Source organism: Penicillium canescens (assembly GCF_028828765.1).
Source record: "Penicillium canescens strain IBT 15451 chromosome Unknown utg000004l_segment0_segment0, whole genome shotgun sequence".
Taxonomy (NCBI): Eukaryota; Fungi; Ascomycota; class Eurotiomycetes; order Eurotiales; family Aspergillaceae; genus Penicillium; species Penicillium canescens.
In genome coordinates, this window is record NW_026703966.1 from 3,417,207 (window position 1) to 3,436,394 (window position 19,188).

At 50.3% G+C, this 19,188-nt stretch overlaps 2 protein-coding genes across 2 annotated transcripts; one reads left to right on the top strand and one right to left on the bottom strand.

The window, feature by feature from the left end:
- Positions 1 to 632: 632 nt before the first annotated feature.
- On the bottom strand, positions 633 to 16,212 carry sidC (nonribosomal siderophore peptide synthase SidC; the record flags this gene model as incomplete). Its single annotated transcript, XM_058515398.1, has 6 exons — positions 633 to 950; positions 1,020 to 7,778; positions 7,844 to 9,028; positions 9,095 to 11,889; positions 11,941 to 12,163; positions 12,187 to 16,212. The coding sequence occupies 6 exons, from the start codon at positions 16,210 to 16,212 to the stop codon at positions 798 to 800; spliced, it is 15,141 nt and encodes a 5,046-aa protein (XP_058372576.1). The 3' UTR covers positions 633 to 797.
- A 1,386-nt stretch (positions 16,213 to 17,598) lies between these two features.
- Positions 17,599 to 19,120, top strand: N7446_006652 (uncharacterized protein; the record flags this gene model as incomplete). The annotated part of the gene is made up of 2 exons (XM_058515399.1): positions 17,599 to 18,446; positions 18,499 to 19,120. The coding sequence occupies 2 exons, from the start codon at positions 17,599 to 17,601 to the stop codon at positions 19,118 to 19,120; spliced, it is 1,470 nt and encodes a 489-aa protein (XP_058372577.1).
- Positions 19,121 to 19,188: the final 68 nt, after the last annotated feature.

A 19,188-nucleotide genomic window follows, 5' to 3' on the forward strand; every position in this document is an offset into this window, starting at 1 on the left:
TTCTTTATCTCTTGTTTTCATGCATAGCTCGGATCCCCGGTCGAAAACTCTAGAGGTTATGCGCGTGGATTCGCACGGCCCCTGCAGAGACTGAACGCCACAATCCATATACCCCGTAGCACTATTTCTCATGTTTATTTCCCGCTGTACATTGGGGCACTGCGTATCCCCGAGTACAAAAAGGTTTAAACTGGTATTGGCCACGCGAACCATCGCCCTTGCATGACGGGCAGCCCATGAGCCCACTCACACGCCTTAAATTCCTCAATCTGATTGATCAGGCGCTTCTCTTGGACCCGGAATGAGCAGGCTACCGGGTGTTGTCCGAGTGGATGGGTTGACCGGTGGAGGCATATAGCTCAAAGTTTGTATGGGATAGTTATAGCTACGGAGGTCTGTATACTGTACCCTGTACCCCAATAGTTCCTTTCCCCCCCGTATAGTTGTTCCTTATTGCGGTACAATGTACATGTGCTCCAGCACAATGTCCTTGTACCTGTGTATTCCTGATGCCCCCCGGGATCTGCCCGTCCCGTTCGTGGGTCCCGCCGTCAGATGTCAAATCAGGGCTTCACTTCCTCCAAACTCGATACATTGATTTCCGAAGTCACAACATACACATCGATTTCTCTAAAAAAAGCAAAAAATATGCACAAGAAAGGAGATGCCCCATATGAGAAGTCAGAACTCCAGTAACACCAAAAAAAAAGCCCATATACAATCGCCGTGGGAACACCGTCTTCATAGTTCTTGATCTTTTCATCCCTTCCTACCCTCCTTACTCCCCCCATATGGTTCTACAGTTCAAAGCCAGTCACCAATGCACTCATCTCCCGTCGCATAGCGCCGATCATGCACTCGGCAGTATTGGAGCTCAGCCGACTCTCGGGCGCGAAGAGTCCAAAGTCCAACCGACCATTGCGAATCGCAGCTTCGACATCGATTGTTGGCTGCTGAGAAGTTAGCAATTGCATTAATGACCACTTATCGCAGTTGAATGTAGGCGAATGCAGTCTTACCTGGTAGGTGGTTTGAGTAGCCGCCGTTGGGATGCTCGAGTGCTTAATCTCGGCTGCACCGGGTGGCGCTGTACCATTGCCATTAATCTGGGTCTCGGTCTGCGTTGCATTGTGCGTGGGTTCGGCCCCGCTCAGCCTGGACAACTCCTCGCGTTGAATCGCGGACAGAGAAAACTTTGTGTCGTTGCTAGGCAATTCATTCTCTGGAAGTCGCAGGAAATTGACGCAGGTATCAATGTGGACGCCGGTCCATTCGGCAATCTCCAGGAGAGATACGCCTGAGTATTCCACGCGGCTGATCTCGTTGATTTCATTTTGGATTCTGCGGGCGGCTTCGAGCAGGCTGTCATTGGTGTCGCTAAATTTGTCATCTAGTCGTAGTGGAACGATATTGACAGTGGGAATGACAGATTCCGCCAGGCCTTGGATGGAATGTGATCGATTGGCAAGGTAGAGGCCGATCGTTAACCGCCTGTCAGACCCCTCATGGTCCGCTGTTCCAGCCATTCTGAAATTCTGGAGATGGACTCGAGCATAGATGGCTAGGAAAATGCCTTGAATGCTGAGGCCCTGGCGCTTAGCAACCTTTTCGACACAGGCCATGTTGGGTACAAGACCCGGTCGGTAGTATTGTTGCACAGAGCTGAAGCCATCCACTCGCTTTGCTGCCTTATGAGTTGAGATTTGGCCAAGATACTTTTGCCAGAATTGACGCCGAACATGCACTGGCGAATGGACATGCTGGAATGCCACGAGCTGTGAGAGGTCAAGGCCAGGTTCCGATTGAATAACCTCATCTTGACTGCATTGGGCGGCAAGCCTGCTTAGAATATGTGGAAGACTGACTGCGTCATACAGCGCGTGGTGAATCTGCAGAGTTAGCGCCGTCCCCTTCGTTGTCTGACAGGCATGCAGTGCGACCGGCACAGCCCCAAATTCTTTCTTAGATTTTTCTGAAACAAGACGATCGGGATTGGAATGCCAGATGATAGGAAGGTGCACGGCCTCGAGCTCGATCTGGATATACGGCACAAGCTGAGGGCCGTGGACAGGGAGGAATGCTGTTCGAAGCATCGGTGTTTGCCCGATGACACGAACCCACGCGCTGTCAAGTACTTGGCGGCTCAATTGCCGTGATGCCATAAAGTAGAACTCTGGATAGAATACCTCTGGGTTCAAGGCGTGCATTGAGAGGAAGTAGGACTGTCCTGCAGTTGCAGGGAATACCTTCTGCACTCGCTTTGAATTAATGCCATGCGACTGTATCAGGGTAGTCACATCGATACCATCAAGCGACTCATAAAGAATGCTCGATAGGTTCGTAATTGAGAATTCCGTTTGGCTGTTGTTGGTTGCTTTGGCCATATTCTCGATCGTACCAGCCCTAAGCATGTCGCTGACAGCGAGCCCGATGGACTGCTTCTTGAGAAGGGCAGCGACCTTGATAGCGCTGATACTATCCAGTCCAAGCTCGAAAATAGTTGAACTTTTCTCAATGGCGCTCTCAGGTACACCGGAGACCACCGAGAGAATATTGCGGATCTTTGACTCAACCGGCGACCATTTGGATTGACTTGATGCTGGCCGCAGCGTCCCATTCTCAACACCTTGAGTGGGAACATCCTCGAAAGATGGAAGTCCACAAACACTGACACCCTTATCAATGAACTCGATCGTCTTCTCTGCTGGCTGATCGATAATCGACGAAACGATATCCGCCATCTGCTCCAAAAGCACAAGAGTATCCTCATCTCCCATTACATCACCTCGACATGCAACACGACCAACAAGCTCTTCCCCAACCCCCTCAATCTCAGCACAAACAGGATACTCAACTCTTGCATCCCCACCAGTGGACTTGTACAAAGCCGACCCAGACCCAGTCTGGGACTCTTCAACCGGTCTCTTTTGATAGATGAAGAGCGTATCAAACAGCGCCTTCGACCCCGTATCCGGTCGTGCGCGTCGAAGCGGGAAATGCTGGTGCTCTGCCATCACAAGTAGAGCCTCCTGTACATATTTAACCAGCTCCAGACGTGTTCCATGGAGAATAACACGCATGGCAACAGTGTTCATCGTTGGGAACATCACATGCTCGGACTCGGCCACGTTCCGACCAGACAGGACAAGGCCAAAGACCACATCCAGCTTTTGAACATGAGTGGCAAGGACAAGAGACCAGCAGGTGACCAGGAGTGCTTGGAGAGTAATGCCGTGAAGTTTGCAGAACGTCTCCGCTTTGGAAAGTGGGACAGAGAATGACTGCTCTGCACGGTGGACGACAGCTGAGTCGCTACCGGCGTGCTCCATTGCCAAGAATGGCGCTGGGGTGAAGTTTGATAGCGTCGCTCTCCAGAACTTGAAGGCTTGATCACCAGATGATTTGATGATTTGCTCGAGGATGTCATCGGATGATGGGCGACTGCACTCCTCGCCCGCGTAGGACTTGGCAACATCCTCGTGGAGTAGATTGATTGACCAGCCATCATAGAGAGCGTGTGAAATTGACAAAACAAGGTACCGCTTGTCCCCTTCCAGCGCGATGGTGATGCTAAGCAAGGGGCGGCTCGCAAATTCATGGCGGGCCCTTGACCGCTGTGTCTCTATGATGGTTTCCACGGATACCCCATGCAAATGGACAGTCTGAACATCAAAGCAATTCTCACTGTGAACAATTTGAGCGTAGGACACTGGGATCTTGGGATCCCACACTTCGACAAATGAAGTTCGGAGTATAGGGTGAGCTCTGACCACTGCTCTCCACGCCTGCCCCAGCTTTTCAATGTCCACTTCAGGCTCAACTTGGAGAATCTCATGGTTGTAATAATGCTTATATCCAGACGCAGCAATTTCAGCAACCATGGCTTCTTGGATGGGCGTGGCTGGTAAAACCCGCCTAGCGCTCGGAAGAAGAAGCCCTTCGTCTTCGAGGAACTTGGTCAAAGTCTTCTCCATTTGGCCGAGCAAAGGCAGTGTTCCGTTCTTGTGGTGGCCATTTGTCATCGAGAGTTGCTTGGTCATGGCCTTCACTGTACGATGACGCATGATGGTGCTGACAGGAAGTTTGACGCCAGCTTTACCCAGGCGCGAGGAGATCTTGATTGCATCGATGCTGTCAAGTCCGACTTCAAAGATGGATGTCTCCTCGCCGATAGACTCGGGCTCCACTCCTGCAAGAGTTGCAATAACGTCACGAATAGTGGATGCCTGAGGAGTCCACTCAAACAGAGTGCCGTTGGTTTGTTCAGAAACTCTGACAGGTTCGTGGTGACCGTTAACTTCACCGTTCATCACGATCTGTGCATGGGAGACCCCGTTCATCTTGGGTAATCTTTTGTTTGAATCCTGTGCAAATTCAAATAGGATTTGCTCGAACTTGGAAAGCAGCTGCTGGGCATCGTCGGGTGATACCACATTGCTCTTCGCAGCAAGAGTAACCGTCAAAGGTTGCGTGTCGTTGCGCACAATCTCGAATGCAAGAGGATACTCATGCTGAGCCTCAGAACCAATTGTAGACCAAAGACTCCTTGACAATGACTCATCGTCATCATTCTCCCGCTGGAAAACAAACAAAGAGTCAAAGAGACGCTCGTCAGGGCTTCTCCCGAGCCATTTGACGATATCCCGCAGTGCAGTGTACTGGAAGGGCATCATGGATACCTGATACTCATGGCAGCGCCGCGCGACTTCGGACCATGTCTCCAAGCCAGTCAGCTGGACATTGCTCGGAATGGTATTGAACAGCGGCCCGATCACATCTTCAATGCCTGGGACGTCAATTGTTCGACCTGAGGCAATGATGCCAAGTGGTGGTACGATCGAGTAGTGCTGCTGGAGAGTCAGGAGCCAACAAGCGTGGAGGACGGCTTGCTCGGTCACATTCAGGAAGCGGCGGAGATAGTCAACCTGCTCCGTGGCATTTATCTGAGCTTTGTGGAGGATGGCTGTGCTACCTTGTCCATTCTCGACCAAATGCCGGTTGTGGCAATCCGCTAAATGTTCTCTCCAGAATTCCTTTGCGCCAGGGTCTTTGCAAAGAGGGCCCAAGTGCAGGACATCGAGGAATTCGGGACATGGCTGAGATGTCTTCTTTTGATTTAGATAGTTACCAGCAACAGATTCAAGGAGAAGAACCAGACTGTTTCCATCGTAGAGGCCATGGAAAATGTTCAGGTACATCACTGATGTAGTTGAAAAACTGATGACTCCAGCTTCCCACAGATCGGAACGGAGACTATCAAGTCGGGCTGTCCATTGTTCATGCCGCTGTTTGCGGAGAGTCTCAGCTTCAGCCTCCGTCTCGACAGTACCAAAGAACCAAGGAAGCGCATCCTTTTTCAGGATAACTTGGGCATAACCATCTGGAGATGGCGAGAATCGAGCACGCAACATTTGAACTTCTTGCTGGGTTTGGTCCCAAGCTGTCCGCAAGGCTTCGAGATTGACAGAGGAGTCAAGCTCAAAGGTGAAAGACGAGCAGTACAATGGTGTATCACTGGAGAGGAAATGGTAGATAATACCCTCTTGAAGAGGAGTGCAAGGCGCAATCTTTTCAATATCACTGTCAAGGATTCCAATGTGCTCGATGACAGTATGAGAGTTCTTCTGTGCGAAAGCCTCGATATCTTGCTTGGCATTTCGCTGAAGGGTTTCAACCGAGACAGAAGATGGAGTGGCGGTCTGTAGAGCAGAAGCCATTCCAGCGACAGTAGGATGCTTCATAATGATAGAAGGCTGAGCCTGCGAGAACCCAGCCTCTCTCAACCTTCTCGAGAAAGCAATGACAGAGATCGAATCAAGTCCCATCTCATAGATGCTGGACCAAGACGAGATCTCCGTATCAGACGAGCCAATAAACTTTGCAAGAACAGAAACAACTTGCTGTTCGAGCGCATTGTCGGTGGGTAGGTCGTTGCCCAAGGAACTCAATTTCTGAATATCTTCCAATGAAAGCTCTTGGTAAATAGCCTTCAGGACTTTCATATCAGCCTTATTGTTAGCTGACAGGGGAAATCGAGTCATTGGGATGATATGTGTTGGCACCATATACCCGGGAAGATGAGTGCGACAAGCGCCCTTGATCTTCGAGAGAAGGACACGGTCGGAATCCGAGGATCGAACTTGGACATCGACGTTGCGGGAGTTCTTGTCTCCCTTTGTTGACAAGTTGGTGAAGAAAGAGACAAGTTGGTCCTTGGCTTGTTTCGGGTGCGTGATGACAAGAGTAGCGACTTCATTCAATTCAGGCGTAGCCTGCTTGATGACTTCGTTGATCTCCCCAATCTCGAGGCGCTGTCCGCGGAGCTTGACCTGGTCATCTATTCGACCAAGGAATTGGAAGCTTCCATCATGTAAGATCCTGACCAGATCACCGGTACGGTAGATACGGTCTCCCGACTCGGGTAGAGTTTGGAATCGCTCTTTCGTGAGCTCTGCTCGGTTAAGATATCCTTTTCCAACGAGCGGCCCCGAGACACAGAGTTCACCGATGCTCCCACGCAGCACTGGCGTCATTGTACCGGGACAAAAGACATATGAACCGACGTTATCGAATTGTGGACCGATGTTCGAGGCCTTGTCGTTCGCAGACATTCGAGGAAGCATAGTACATCCAATGGTTACTTCTGTAGGTCCGTATCCATTGTAGATAACTCCATGCTGGCCCCAAGCGTCGAGAATCTCCTGCTTCAAAGCCTCACCACCAGTGATGAAGACTCCCCGACAGAGCGAGGGAACTTCATCTGGGTGAACAAGTTTCGCCAGACTGGGAGTGAGGTCGATGTGCGTGATTTGAAGTTTTTGGATTGTGCCAGGCAAATCCTCGAATAGAAGGTCTCGGGGACACGCAGTGACGCAAATTCCAACGCTCCAGCTCCAGTATTGTTCCAGAACACTGACGTCGAAATGGAAAGATGCGAATTGTAACCACCGGGACTCTTCATCCCAGTGGCCTGCGAACAGCCTTTGGAACGCCAGCATCGCTTGTACGGCATTGTCATGTGTGATCTCACAGCCCTTGGGTGTTCCAGTCGTACCAGACGTATACAAGCAATAAGAAGTATCATCTGGCCTGATTGTCCGGGCGAGCGATACATCAACCGTTGAGATGCCATCAAGTAGGCCAGGCCGATCCAATGCCTGAACATCAATACCCGAGAGATCCTCCAACTCTGATATCTTGGATTCATTGCACAGCAGAACCTTGGTACCGGAATCCTCCAACATGAACTGCTTGCGCGAGATGGGGGCGCCGGGATCAATAGCCAGATACGAACATCCTGTCTTCAAAATACCCAAAATGGCCATAGAAGCTTCAGGGGACTTGTCAAAGCAAATACCAACCATTCCACCAGGAACAGCTCCCTTAGCTTGCAGGAAATGCGCGATTTGATTACCGCATTCGTTAAATTGGCGATAAGTCCAAGACTTCTTCTGTAAGCTCTCTGCAGTATCCCCGGAAGCAAACTCGAAAGCAATCTTCTCGGGGATCTTGAGAGCGTTGACCTCGACAAATTGATGCAAAAGAGACACTGTGGTTGGAATACGTGCTTCCTTGGCGGGTGTCACTGATAGGAGGTTGCTACCCACAGATGCATGGTCGGTGGAAAGGGCATCCGGATGGAAGACAATATCTTCCAAAAATTTGTCATACTGGCCCAGGAGGATGGTGGCTTGCTCCGGAGGGACGATGTCACTGCGGTAGCTCAGTTGGATCTCGAGATCTTTTGAGTGCGGGATCAATTCGATAGAGACAGGATACTAAAGAAAAGTTAGTTTGATGTTGGAAAAGGCGTGACATAACTAGAAGCGTTCTGTCCACCTACATCGATCTTCGTCTCTTCGTCGACGACATTCCATCCATCAACCTCAGTAGCATCAGAAGTGAATTTCTGGTAGACGAACAGAGTATCAAACAGTGGCTCGTCGCTACCAACCCAACGTTGAACATGAGACAGCGGCGCGAATTGATTCTTAACCAATAAAGCATTCTGCTTCAAAGTCCGATCCAAAAGATTCCGATTAGGACCCTCGATGCAAAGAGGAGTCGGGACAGTGACCAAACACGGAAACACAGCTTCCTGCGCATCCGCAGAAAGATTCCTGCCTGAAAGCACAGTGCCAAAAGTTACATTCGATTCTCCAGTATAGGCAGAAAGCAACCTGGCCCATGCAACTTGGCCGGCTGCTTGAAGCGTTACACCGATATCCCGACAGGCACCTTCAAGGGCCTTGCGAGAGTATGTGCAGCGGACAGAGGAGCTGCAGAGTTTGCACTTGTCGCTGCGGATGGGATGAAGATCGGGGAATTTGGAGGAGTGGACCTCTGGGCCCAAAACTTGCCAGAAGCCCTGTGCGGATTGAGTCTGATTCTTGCTTTCGAGTAAGATGGGTCCGAGTGTTGCTGTGACTGGAGTAGGTGTGGCCAGTGTTTTGCCCTCGTATACTGCTCTAACATCTGCGAAAATAGAAGACAGAGATTGGGCATCGTAGATGGCGTGCAGTGCAGAGAAATGTAGAACTGTAAGACTTTCCTCGGCCGAAACCTCGATGCTCCAAGGAGGACGGTGGAGATTTTCCAGCACCTGTTTCTCTTGGACACAGGAGGCTGAAGCCTCATACCAAGGCAGTTCAATGTTCTCGGGGTAAGTAATCATGGCAAATGGATGCTGCTGATCTTGCAACTGAACAAAACCAGTGCGAAGCATCTCATGACGGGCCATCACCGTAGACCAAGCTTTTTTGAGAAGGGCTTTATCCAACGGCGTTGAAAACCTCAAAGACATTCGGTTGAAGTACGCATCACCATGAGAATGAGTGAACATAGCCAACATACCATTTTGAACTGGTGTGCAAGGGCGCAAAGCCTGTACACCATCCGAGGAAAGCCCAAACTGTTCACAAACCGATTGCAAATGCTGGCTCTGGAATGATAAAAAGTCGAACTCGGCTTCCATGATATTCTTCTCGCTAGAAGTGAGATGAGCGGCGATTTGATCAATAGAGGCAGCCTAATTCAAATTAGTCAAAATCATAGAATAGAAGAGAAGATATTTCAGCTTTGCTCAAGCACGTACCTCAAGAATATCACCAGAGGAGATCTTATACCCAAGTCCACGCAGTTTGGCAGATATTTGGACAGCGTTGATACTGTCCAGACCAAGCTGAAAGATGGTTGTGTCCTGGGACACATCGTCCGAGTCAACATCAGAGATTTGGCAGAGAATGTCGCGAACAGCCTCTTCATGAGTGGACCAAGGGCGAGTCTGACGATATTTGGTCTGGAAGCTCACAGTGTTTGTCATTGAAGACACTTTCTGCTCAAAAACCTTGGGAATATCCACTCCCAGGGGTCTCTTGTCAGATGCTTGAGCGGAGGGGTATTGAGTGATATGTTCAACGAGTGCCACGAAATGGGCCGCAATAGTTTCAGCAATAGCCTGAGAGATATGCGACGATTGGAAATGAAGACAGATCTGGATCTTATCTTCTGTCTCATCTGGAGTGATCTCACAGACTAAAGGGAAGCCCATGTTCCCTTCATCTTGAAGAAGTTCCCAAATTTGGGAATCCAGATCGACGTTACCGTTCTGGAAGATGAGTAAAGTATCGAAGAGGCGGGAACCGTCGCCGAGGACGCGTCGCTGAATGCGTCGCAGTGGACTGAGCTGGTGAGGCAAGATGTCGCTATTGCTCATCTGCGACAACTTCATGATATCACTATTTGTCGCGATGGAAGAAGACTTGATTCGGATTGGGAGCGTGTTGAAGCAAGGTCCAACTATCCGATCTGCGCCATCTACGGGAACAGTTCGACAGCTGAAGACATTACCAAAGGTGACGTCGGGAGAATCGGTGTAAAGGGAGAGAAGTCGGGCCCATGCTGCATGGAAGATGTTCAGGGGAGTTACGGAGAGATCCTTGCATTGTTGTTTGAAGAATCCGAAAGAGCCATTCAGGGTTGTGTGAAATTGTTGAGAGGCCGATGCATCTATATCGGTGGAGTGTGTGGGGAGAAGGGTTGGCGAAACGCCAGACAAGTAGTGGTCCCAATATTCATCGTAAGACCCATAGTCCACGGAGGTCATATAGTCAATGAACCGGTGGAATGGAGTGGTGTCTGGTAATTTCTGGCTTGAAAGCGACCGCTGGACCTCATTCAATAATTGCGCGATGCCCTCTCCATCATATAGTGCATGATGAATAGAAAGCAGCAGATGTGTCTTCTGGGCACCGGCATCCGTGACGAAAGTCAACGAGTAGGGGAACTGGCCATTGACAGGAGAAAGGCCCTCGAACTTGGACTTGCTTGTCTTGATGACATTTTCAAGTTGATTGTCAGGCGAGGTTTCAATGTGGGACCAGGGTAAGGCCGAGCTATCCAGTACGACCTGAGCATATGCAAATCGTTTATCATTAGTTTGCGTAAAACAAGTTCTGAGAATTTCATGCCGTTGCATCATCTGAGCCCAGGCATCTCTCATAGCTCCAGCATCAGTGCGTACAAGAAGCAGGAGATGGTTGAAGTATGCTGAGTGATCGCCAGATTCGGCTGCAAGCATAGCCTCCTGCAGGGGTGTGCAAGGATAAATTTTTTGGACAGAGACAGCTGCAGCGCTGAATTCACCTTCTACTTGATGAATGAAGGTCCCGTCAAAAGCCGTTGTGGGTTGGTGTACCTGGACCTGTTCTGGCTGATCCCCATTGATCATGGGAGGGATGACTGCTGCAAGCTGGGCGATAGAGCTATGGCGGAGAATGGTGGAAACCGCAAGCCTTCCACAGCCGGCTTCCTGCAACTTTCGTGAGAAGGACACGGCAGAAAGGGAGTCCAATCCCAGTCTGTAGAATGATGTGTGTTTGCGGATGTTGCTTTGTCCAGTGCCAGTGACTGCGGATAGGGCTACCGAAATTTTCTGTTCAAGCTCGGTGAAACTGTTCTCAGTTTCATCGGAAATGGACTTCGGTGAGAACATCGCAAGCTCCTCTGGTTTCAGTTGTTTCAATCGTCGCTTTAACTCGGAATGATCGGTCTTGTAGGAGCGGGTGATAGGAATTCTGTCGATTGGAACGAGAAGCGAAGGCATGCTCGATGAAGGAAGCCTTGTCCCGAGCTCCTTGAAAATATTGTTGGTATCATCTTCATTTTGTACATGGCCCGCAGTTTGTTGAGAAGGAATCCAAAATATTGCCAGATGCTGTTGGCCGAGTACCGAGCTGTCCAAAACCATGCTTACAGATCCGCGAACCTCTGCCAAAGACAAAATAGCACGGTCGACTTCATCTATATCAATGGGTTGAGTATGGAGGCTTGCTTCGTCATGCTTCCGGAGGAGAATGCTGCCATCAGGAAGTAGCCGGCCGAAATCACCTGTCCTATAGAGCCTCCCGTATTCAGGGTGCTCAATGAGCTTCTCTACCCGGGAGGAGTTAGAGTTGGAGCGTCCAACTTGATCGCCACCAAAGCATAGCTCTCCAATAGCACCACGAGGAAGAAGAGTGAACGATTCTTGATCTGCCACAACCATTGCAGATGTGTTCCTCAGTGGTTTCCCAATATTTTGAAGAGATGTTGACGCTTTAACATTGGGGTAGATGGCGCAGACATGAGTGAGTAAGTTAGCACTATAGGCTTGATAGAGTTTCTTCTCGGCCCAGTCCTGATGAACACTGGGAGTCAGTCTTTCACCTAAAGTCAGCAGATACTTTACACTGGGAATGGATTTCGGGTCAACGCGAGACGCCAGTGTGGGTGTCATATGTAGGTGTGTAATGTTCATGCCTTGAATGGCTTGCTCAACACGCTGTTCGGTGGAGATCGAGCACAGTGTCATGCCCGTGTTCCAGGCAAAGAAGGTCTCAAAGATTGATACTATCAAATGTTAGCAACATAATTCAGGTATAGAAATTTTCTTCCACTAACCACCTGATCCAGAAGGAGATGTTAAGAGAATCTTTGACCCAGCAGGCGTTGGGTATACCTCCGAAAGAGCCTTTAGATTGCTCTCGAGGTTGTGACGAGAAATGACAACATCATCCGTGGAGTCACCGTCGTACGTGACCTCGACATATGCCACGTCAGACCCTTCCTCGACAGTCGGGGGATTGTCATAATGACAAGGATACATCGAAGAAGAAACAAAGACCTGTTGCACATAAGGCAGAGAACCCAAATCAAACCTCTGCACAGACTCAGAGTCGACAATGCATAGCTTCGACTCTGCCGTGGAGAGGGCGGGTGAACAGTTTCGGAGGTAGCATGAGGAATTAGCAGTAGGCCAGCACCGGATTTGGCGACTGCAAGCACGGAAATGAAAAAGTCAACCGATTTGTCCATGAGAACAGCAATCAGATCGGTGCGGGTAACGCCGACATGGTGCAAATGATGTGCGAGACGGTTTGCGCGAGAGTTCAGTTCACCGTATGTCACGCTTCCAATCACAGGAGTGGTAGATTCCGACCCTGAAAGCATCAACTCGAGCGCTACCTGGTTTGGATTGGTCGAGGCAATTGTCTCAACTCCAGACGCCAGACTTGGGAATGTGACTTGCTCAGCTGCAACTTTGTTATAAACGGACAATGTCGACAAAGGCAAAAGAGTACAGAGATTCTCAAGCGGAAGCTGGACATTATCGATCAAGATCGAAGCCACGGAATCAATCTGCTCCAAGAGAAGAGCAGCTTGCTCAAAGGGCAAAATAGACTGCAGGTAAGTTGCCCTGGCAAAGACACACTCGGCTCTAGGCTCAAATTCTAGCAAAAGCGCAAACTCTAAGAACTCTGCAGCATTGACTTCTTGGAAGGGCGAGGCTTGTTGTTCATCTGACCAAATGCTTTCTTGCCACACGACGGCCGTATCGAAGAGATTGCGATCTAGCTCGATGCCAGATACTTTCTTGATATCTTGCAAAGATAGACTGCCATATTCAAGGGACTTGCGATTCATATTCTGGATGGCTAGTAGGAGGTCTGTCACGTCTTGCATCTTGTCCAGATTCATACGTGTTGGTAGCGTTCTGATGCATGGTCCGAGGACGGTTTCTATGCCTTTCAGGGGGATTGTACGGCCTGAAAAGACTGTTCCAAATGCCATGTCGTCTGTGCCGAGATAGGAGGAGAGGATGTAGCAGAAGGCGGCTTGGAAGACTGTCTGTCGACTGATGCGGAGGTGTTGGGTGACTTCGTTGAGTTTTGATACGGAGATTTCAAGTATGCGAGTGGCTTGCTGGGTAGTTGATGGGATATCCGTCTTCCCTTGGAAGTTGGGGAAGTTTGCCGGGCATAGTCCTTGAAGCTGGTCGCGCCAGTAGGCCGAGGACTCTGTTGCTGACTTGTCCAGCTTGTGCTCGATGAAAAAATTTGCGACGATGTTGTAAGGAGGTCTTGAGGCAAGTTCTTCGCCTGACAAGATGTCACGAAGATCTTTCAAGATCAGTTGCCAGGACCATCCATCATACAGTGCGTGGTGAATGTGTACAAGAACCCGCAGTCCGTTCTTCTCTTCTTTGATCTGGACTCTGAAAGGATTCAATACATCCTGGCCAGCACCCAATGACACATCATAGTCAAATTCTGCTTGCTCACTGATATGCCCGTCAAGATCATTCCAGGTGAACCGACCATACGAGTGATCCTTAAGCCCGATTTCCACGAACCCAGAGCGCAGAATCTCATTGTGCTGAGCAAGTTGAACAAAGGCATGCTTGACAGAGGCTGAACTGATCGAAGGCTCGAATTCAAGCTCGATCCAGTTACAGTATGCTTTGCTGTTGCGCACAGTTTCCAAAACCATAGCCTGTTGGATATGGCTACATGGAACGACCTCTGATACTTGCGAAGTCAACCCCAAGGATTCAACCCTTGCTGCGCCTGCATCCGAAACAAATTGTAGAATCGCATGAAGGGCCGCGTGGGTATCTTCGGTGGAGCCAGAAGCTTCTAAGGTGGTGGAAAGCTGCCAGATCCGGTCTACGGAGTCGGCTTCCAACAGGGTTGCCACGTCGAGACGGATTCCCGCATCCAAAAGATGGGAAGCAAAACGAATCGCACCGAGCGAATCAAGACCTGCTGATGCCAGACTTTCTGTAGACGCAAGTCGACGACCAAGAACATTAGTCACGCATGAGACGATAGCCTCCTCTTTTTCATCCCGGCAAGGCTCCTCATCATAAGACTGAGCTGTGCTACGGTGGCGCATGAAATCGGCTTCCAATGTCTTGCGGTCGATCTTTCCCGACGGAAGCTGGGGAAATTGATCCACAAGTACAAATTCTCCAGGTATCATGAATCGGGGTAAGAGCTGGCGACAGATGTCTCGGATGGCACGGTCTGTCGTTCCTTGCCCGGTGACTAGGACAAAAGCAATCAAGTTGCCGCCAATAACGATAGTCACAGCGCTGCGAACACCTTCGGTTCTAGTAATAACGTGCTCGATCTCTCCAAGTTCAATGCGCTGACCTCGCAGCTTTACTTGGCCGCTGGAGATTCGCCCGAAACACTCGACGTCTCCATTTGGAAGCATGCGGGCTTTGTCGCCTGTCCGGTAGAGTCGACCATACAACGGACTGTCAATGAAAGCTTTGGTATTTTCTTCGGGGCGGTTGATATAGCCATCTGCCAGTTGAGGACCACCCACGACGAGTTCTCCGATCTGGCCTAAGGGAAGAGTGTGAAGATCCTTGGGAGATGAATCATCATCTGACGGGAGAGACATGATGTACGCAGAAACTGTTTTGAACGGCTTTCCAATCATGTTCACGCGGTCCTTGGCTTGGAAGTGGGTGGCGGCGGTGCAATGAATGGCTGCCTCGGTAGGCCCGTACATTCCATGAAGAATACCATCTCTGCCTTGCGTCTGACCAAACTCATCCACCACGTGCCTGGTGAGCATTTCACCGATAGTCAGAAGCACGCGAAGAGAGGGTGCCGCGGCTCGCGTACGCAGTAGCTCGCCCGCTACTGTAGGAGTCAACTCCGCAGCGTCGACTTTCATGCGGGTCATCACATGAGAGATATCGAGAAGCATGTTCTCTCGCTCTGAGCCGATTAGAGTGGCCCCTCGCATCATGGGAAAAAAGACCTCGAACACGGAAACATCAAAGGTGGGTGACGCGAATTGCAAAAATCTCTTGAATGGGGGGATCAAATCATTATGAGCAAGAAGTGACTGGGTCGCAGCGAGATGGGACACTCCAACACCTTTGGGACGGCCTGTAGACCCAGAAGTATACATGACATAGGCCAAATTAGAGGATGTGCATGAAGTGGCACAGGGTTCACTTGTATCGGAACTGGATTCAAGGTTGTCCACGGTTAAAATAGACAAGTACTCTTTCGGTGGGATCTTCGATGCAAGAGCATCTTGCGTGATCACTACGGATGCAGCTACATCCTGGAGAATGAATTCGATGCGGTCTGGTGGTGCATCAGTGTTGAGGGGGCAGAATGCGGCGCCAGCTTTGAGAATACCCAGCCAGGAGATGTACAACTCCACTGACTGGGGTAAAAGCACTGGAACGACCATGCTTGTACCGTTTGCCATCGAAGCACGGACGATGTCACCTGCCAACTTCGAGGACAACCGGTCCAAGGCCTCATAAGACAAGCAGCGGATGTTTCCTTCCGCAGCAAGGAACTCAATGGCATTGTTGGCATCGTTGATCCCGCATAGTGCTAGCTCGTGCAGTAGTCCTGGCCCTGGAAGCGTGGCAGGCTCGCCATTTGTAATAGACAGGGTGGGAGCCTCGGATGCAGGCAACACCAGCTGCATGCCGGCACGAGCGGCCTGTTCCTGCACTATATGCTTGAGCTGCTGGCCCAGCTGATGCAGGAATTCGGCATCCATGCCTCCGGTTGCATGCAGCGTCCCCGACTGCATCGTGGGGTCCACCGTCCACAGTAGCACCGAAGGCTGTCCAGACGGATGATCACCCAGCACCACGGCTGTGTGCTTGACTGAGAGACTGGCTACCTCGGCGAGATCTGCTGGAAGCACTGTCTGCGCAGAGAAATTTGCCTTGACGGGAGTTCCGTTCAATAGAAAGACCGGATTTTCATCGGTCGTGAATGCACGCAATAATACAGCCCAGGACATCGCAAGTAGCTCTGCAGGGAGTTGAACATCGACCTGCCATGGCACGACACGGACAGCATCGCCCTCATCATTGACGACAGGGAATTGAGTGAATCGATCCATGACCAGTTTGACTTTTTTTTGGCGTAGGATATCACTCTAGCATATCCGTATATAGTTGGGGACTGCCTGTCACCTGCACTGTGAGTGGCTGGAAAAAGGATCTAATGCAGGCGCTTGGTCAAAAAAAAAAAAAAAGCGGAAAGTGGCCCTTTAATCAGATGTCGCTGAGTTAAAAGCGCAAAGCGCGAGAGGGGTAGCAAGATTCGTGATGATCATCAGCGAGCCAAGCGCGAAAAAGGTTGGAGGGGTCCCTGAGATGCCTGAGGGTACCTCCGATCCGTAGGTTCTTAGGTATGCTGATGATAGCTATGTAACCCTACAGCTGTCACAATAATACAACTAATATCGAATAGCTCATGGCTCATGGCTCCTGGCTCATAGCATATAGCTAATAGCTAATATTCTATATTCCACACACACATCCTAGAGATAACCATGACATAGTCATGTGAATTTTTCTCCGAGTAAAACGCAGTGGAGAATGAGCTGGTCATTGTAATAGGGTATTGGAGTAAACTTGTACTGTACTGACACATACAGGTATTTAATATAGTGCTTATTTGGTATTTAATCTTTAAGTTTTTGGGGAGAGGCTAATAACAATACATTGTAGCCCTATAGTTAACTTAACTTAGTTACAGTAGATATACTGTAGTAGTTTGGGGAAACCTGTATATTGCAACATGCCATGCATGTTACATGTATGCAATCGAAATAGGTAGAACAATTACATGTAAGCATCCACACAGATCCAACCTGAGCCGGAGCAATTTTCCACCTGCAGGTCACCCCCACTACACGCGAGTTCAATGCGTGCGCCAAGACATAACGGAAAGTCTGTAGAAACACTAACACGGAATGTTAACAGCCACTTATGTATGATCTCAAGACCCAATTTTTCCCGACATCGGCAATAGATGTTCTCTTCGGGTTAATGCGCTATTATTAATGTCCTTGCTCCGGAATGGGTGCAACCCCGACCTGCTCTTGCATATAGCTAGTAACAAGTTAAAAGCCTTATAAATACCAGAATCTCTTCAGAGATGGCGTGAAGAGAGAAAAATAAATATCGGTGGAGACACTGATTGATAAATTCGCAAGAAATCTTGGAAATACGAAACTTGGCGACTCAAGCGAGTAAGTAAAAAATGAAGATCCACTTGGCTTTTTTTTATCTGATCCGCTTAGATTCTTCTCGGACATATGGTACGTTGGGGTGGGCCGACAAGACGCTTTGAAACATAAAAAACATAAAGTCACGCATCCCTGCTCTTTTTCCCTCTCAAAGCTTGGAAGCTACTCTCTTTAAGCTCCCTCTCTCTCTCTCTCTCTCTCTCTCTCTCTCTCTATACCAAGGCTCTCCCTCTTTCTACACATTTTTGGGTCATGGAGCCTATCAAGTCTGAGCTTCCCTTCTTTAACGAGGTGCCGCGCACTCAGCCTCAGACTGGCCGGTCTCTGTTGCGGCCTACCCCAGCCGACGAGATGCACGACCTGCTCTGCGTGGGCTTCGGCCCGGCCTCGCTAGCCATCGGTATCGCCCTGAACGACGCCATGGACCCGGGCCTCGGCGCAAGCCAAACAAACTTTAAGCCCAAGGTCACCTTCCTCGAGAAACAGAACCAGTTCGCCTGGCACTCGGGTATGCTGGTCCCGGGCTCGCGCATGCAGATCTCTTTCGTCAAGGACCTAGCTACCATGCGTGACCCCCGCAGCAGCTTCACATTCCTTAACTACCTGCACCACAAGAACCGCCTGATCCACTTTACCAACCTGGGCACATTCCTACCAGCTCGTGTGGAGTTCGAGGACTACATGCGCTGGTGTGCGAAGCGTTTTGATAACGTGGTTAACTACGGCGAGGAGGTTGTGGAGGTCGTGCCTGGTCAGACTGATGCCAGTGGTGTGGTGGACTACTTCACTGTTGTCTCGCGTAACACGGGCACCGGGGAGATTACCTCGCGCAATGCTCGCAAGGTGGTGATTGCCATTGGCGGCAAGGCTAAGATGCCGCCTGGTTTCCCTCAGGACCCCCGTATCATGCATTCGTCCAAGTACTGCACGGCTCTGCCTAAGATGCTGAACAATGATATGGCTCCTTATAACATTGCCGTCGTTGGCGGTGGCCAGTCGGCCGCTGAGATCTACCACGATCTGCACCGTCGCTACCCTAACTCGCGGACCACACTCATCCTCCGTGACTCTGCTCTCCGTCCTAGTGACGACTCTCCCTTGTTTGTCTTTCTCCTTTGATTATATAGACCCAGCTAACCAATTTGTTCCTAGTGTCAACGAAATCTTCAACCCCGAGCGCGTCGACAAGTTCTACGGCATGTCCGCCGACGAGCGCAAGAAGCGCATCGCCACCGAAAAAGCAACCAACTACAGCGTCGTCCGTCTGGAACTCATCGAAGAAATCTACAACGACATGTACCTGCAGCGGGTCGAGAACCCTGACGAAACCCAATGGCAGCAACGCATCCTACCCGAGACCAAGGTCGCCCGCATCGAGCACCACAACCCCAGCAGCCGCATGCGCATCCATGTCAAGTCGGTCAATAACGAGAAGGAGAGCAAGGAAGTGCTGGATGTGGACGCCTTGATGGTGGCCACGGGTTACCTGCGCGATGCGCACGAGGAGATGCTCGAGCAGGTGCGCTCGCTCCGGCCCGCCGGAGCCGCGGCGTGGAACCCCGGTCGTGATTACCGGGTCTCGTTGGACGGTGCCAAGGTCAGTGCCCAAGCTGGTATCTGGCTTCAGGGTTGCAATGAGAAGACCCACGGTCTAAGTGATTCTTTGCTGTCGGTGCTTGCTGTGCGTGGTGGCGAGATTGTGGCGTCTGTCTTTGGCGAGCAGTTGGCTGGTGCTAGCTTGGTGCAGGACACCCGGTTGCGCGCTATGCTGTGAACCCTTGAGCGATCGTCGTTTCGGATCGACTCCTTTTGGAAGGGATCCAAGTGGACATTAAAAAGATA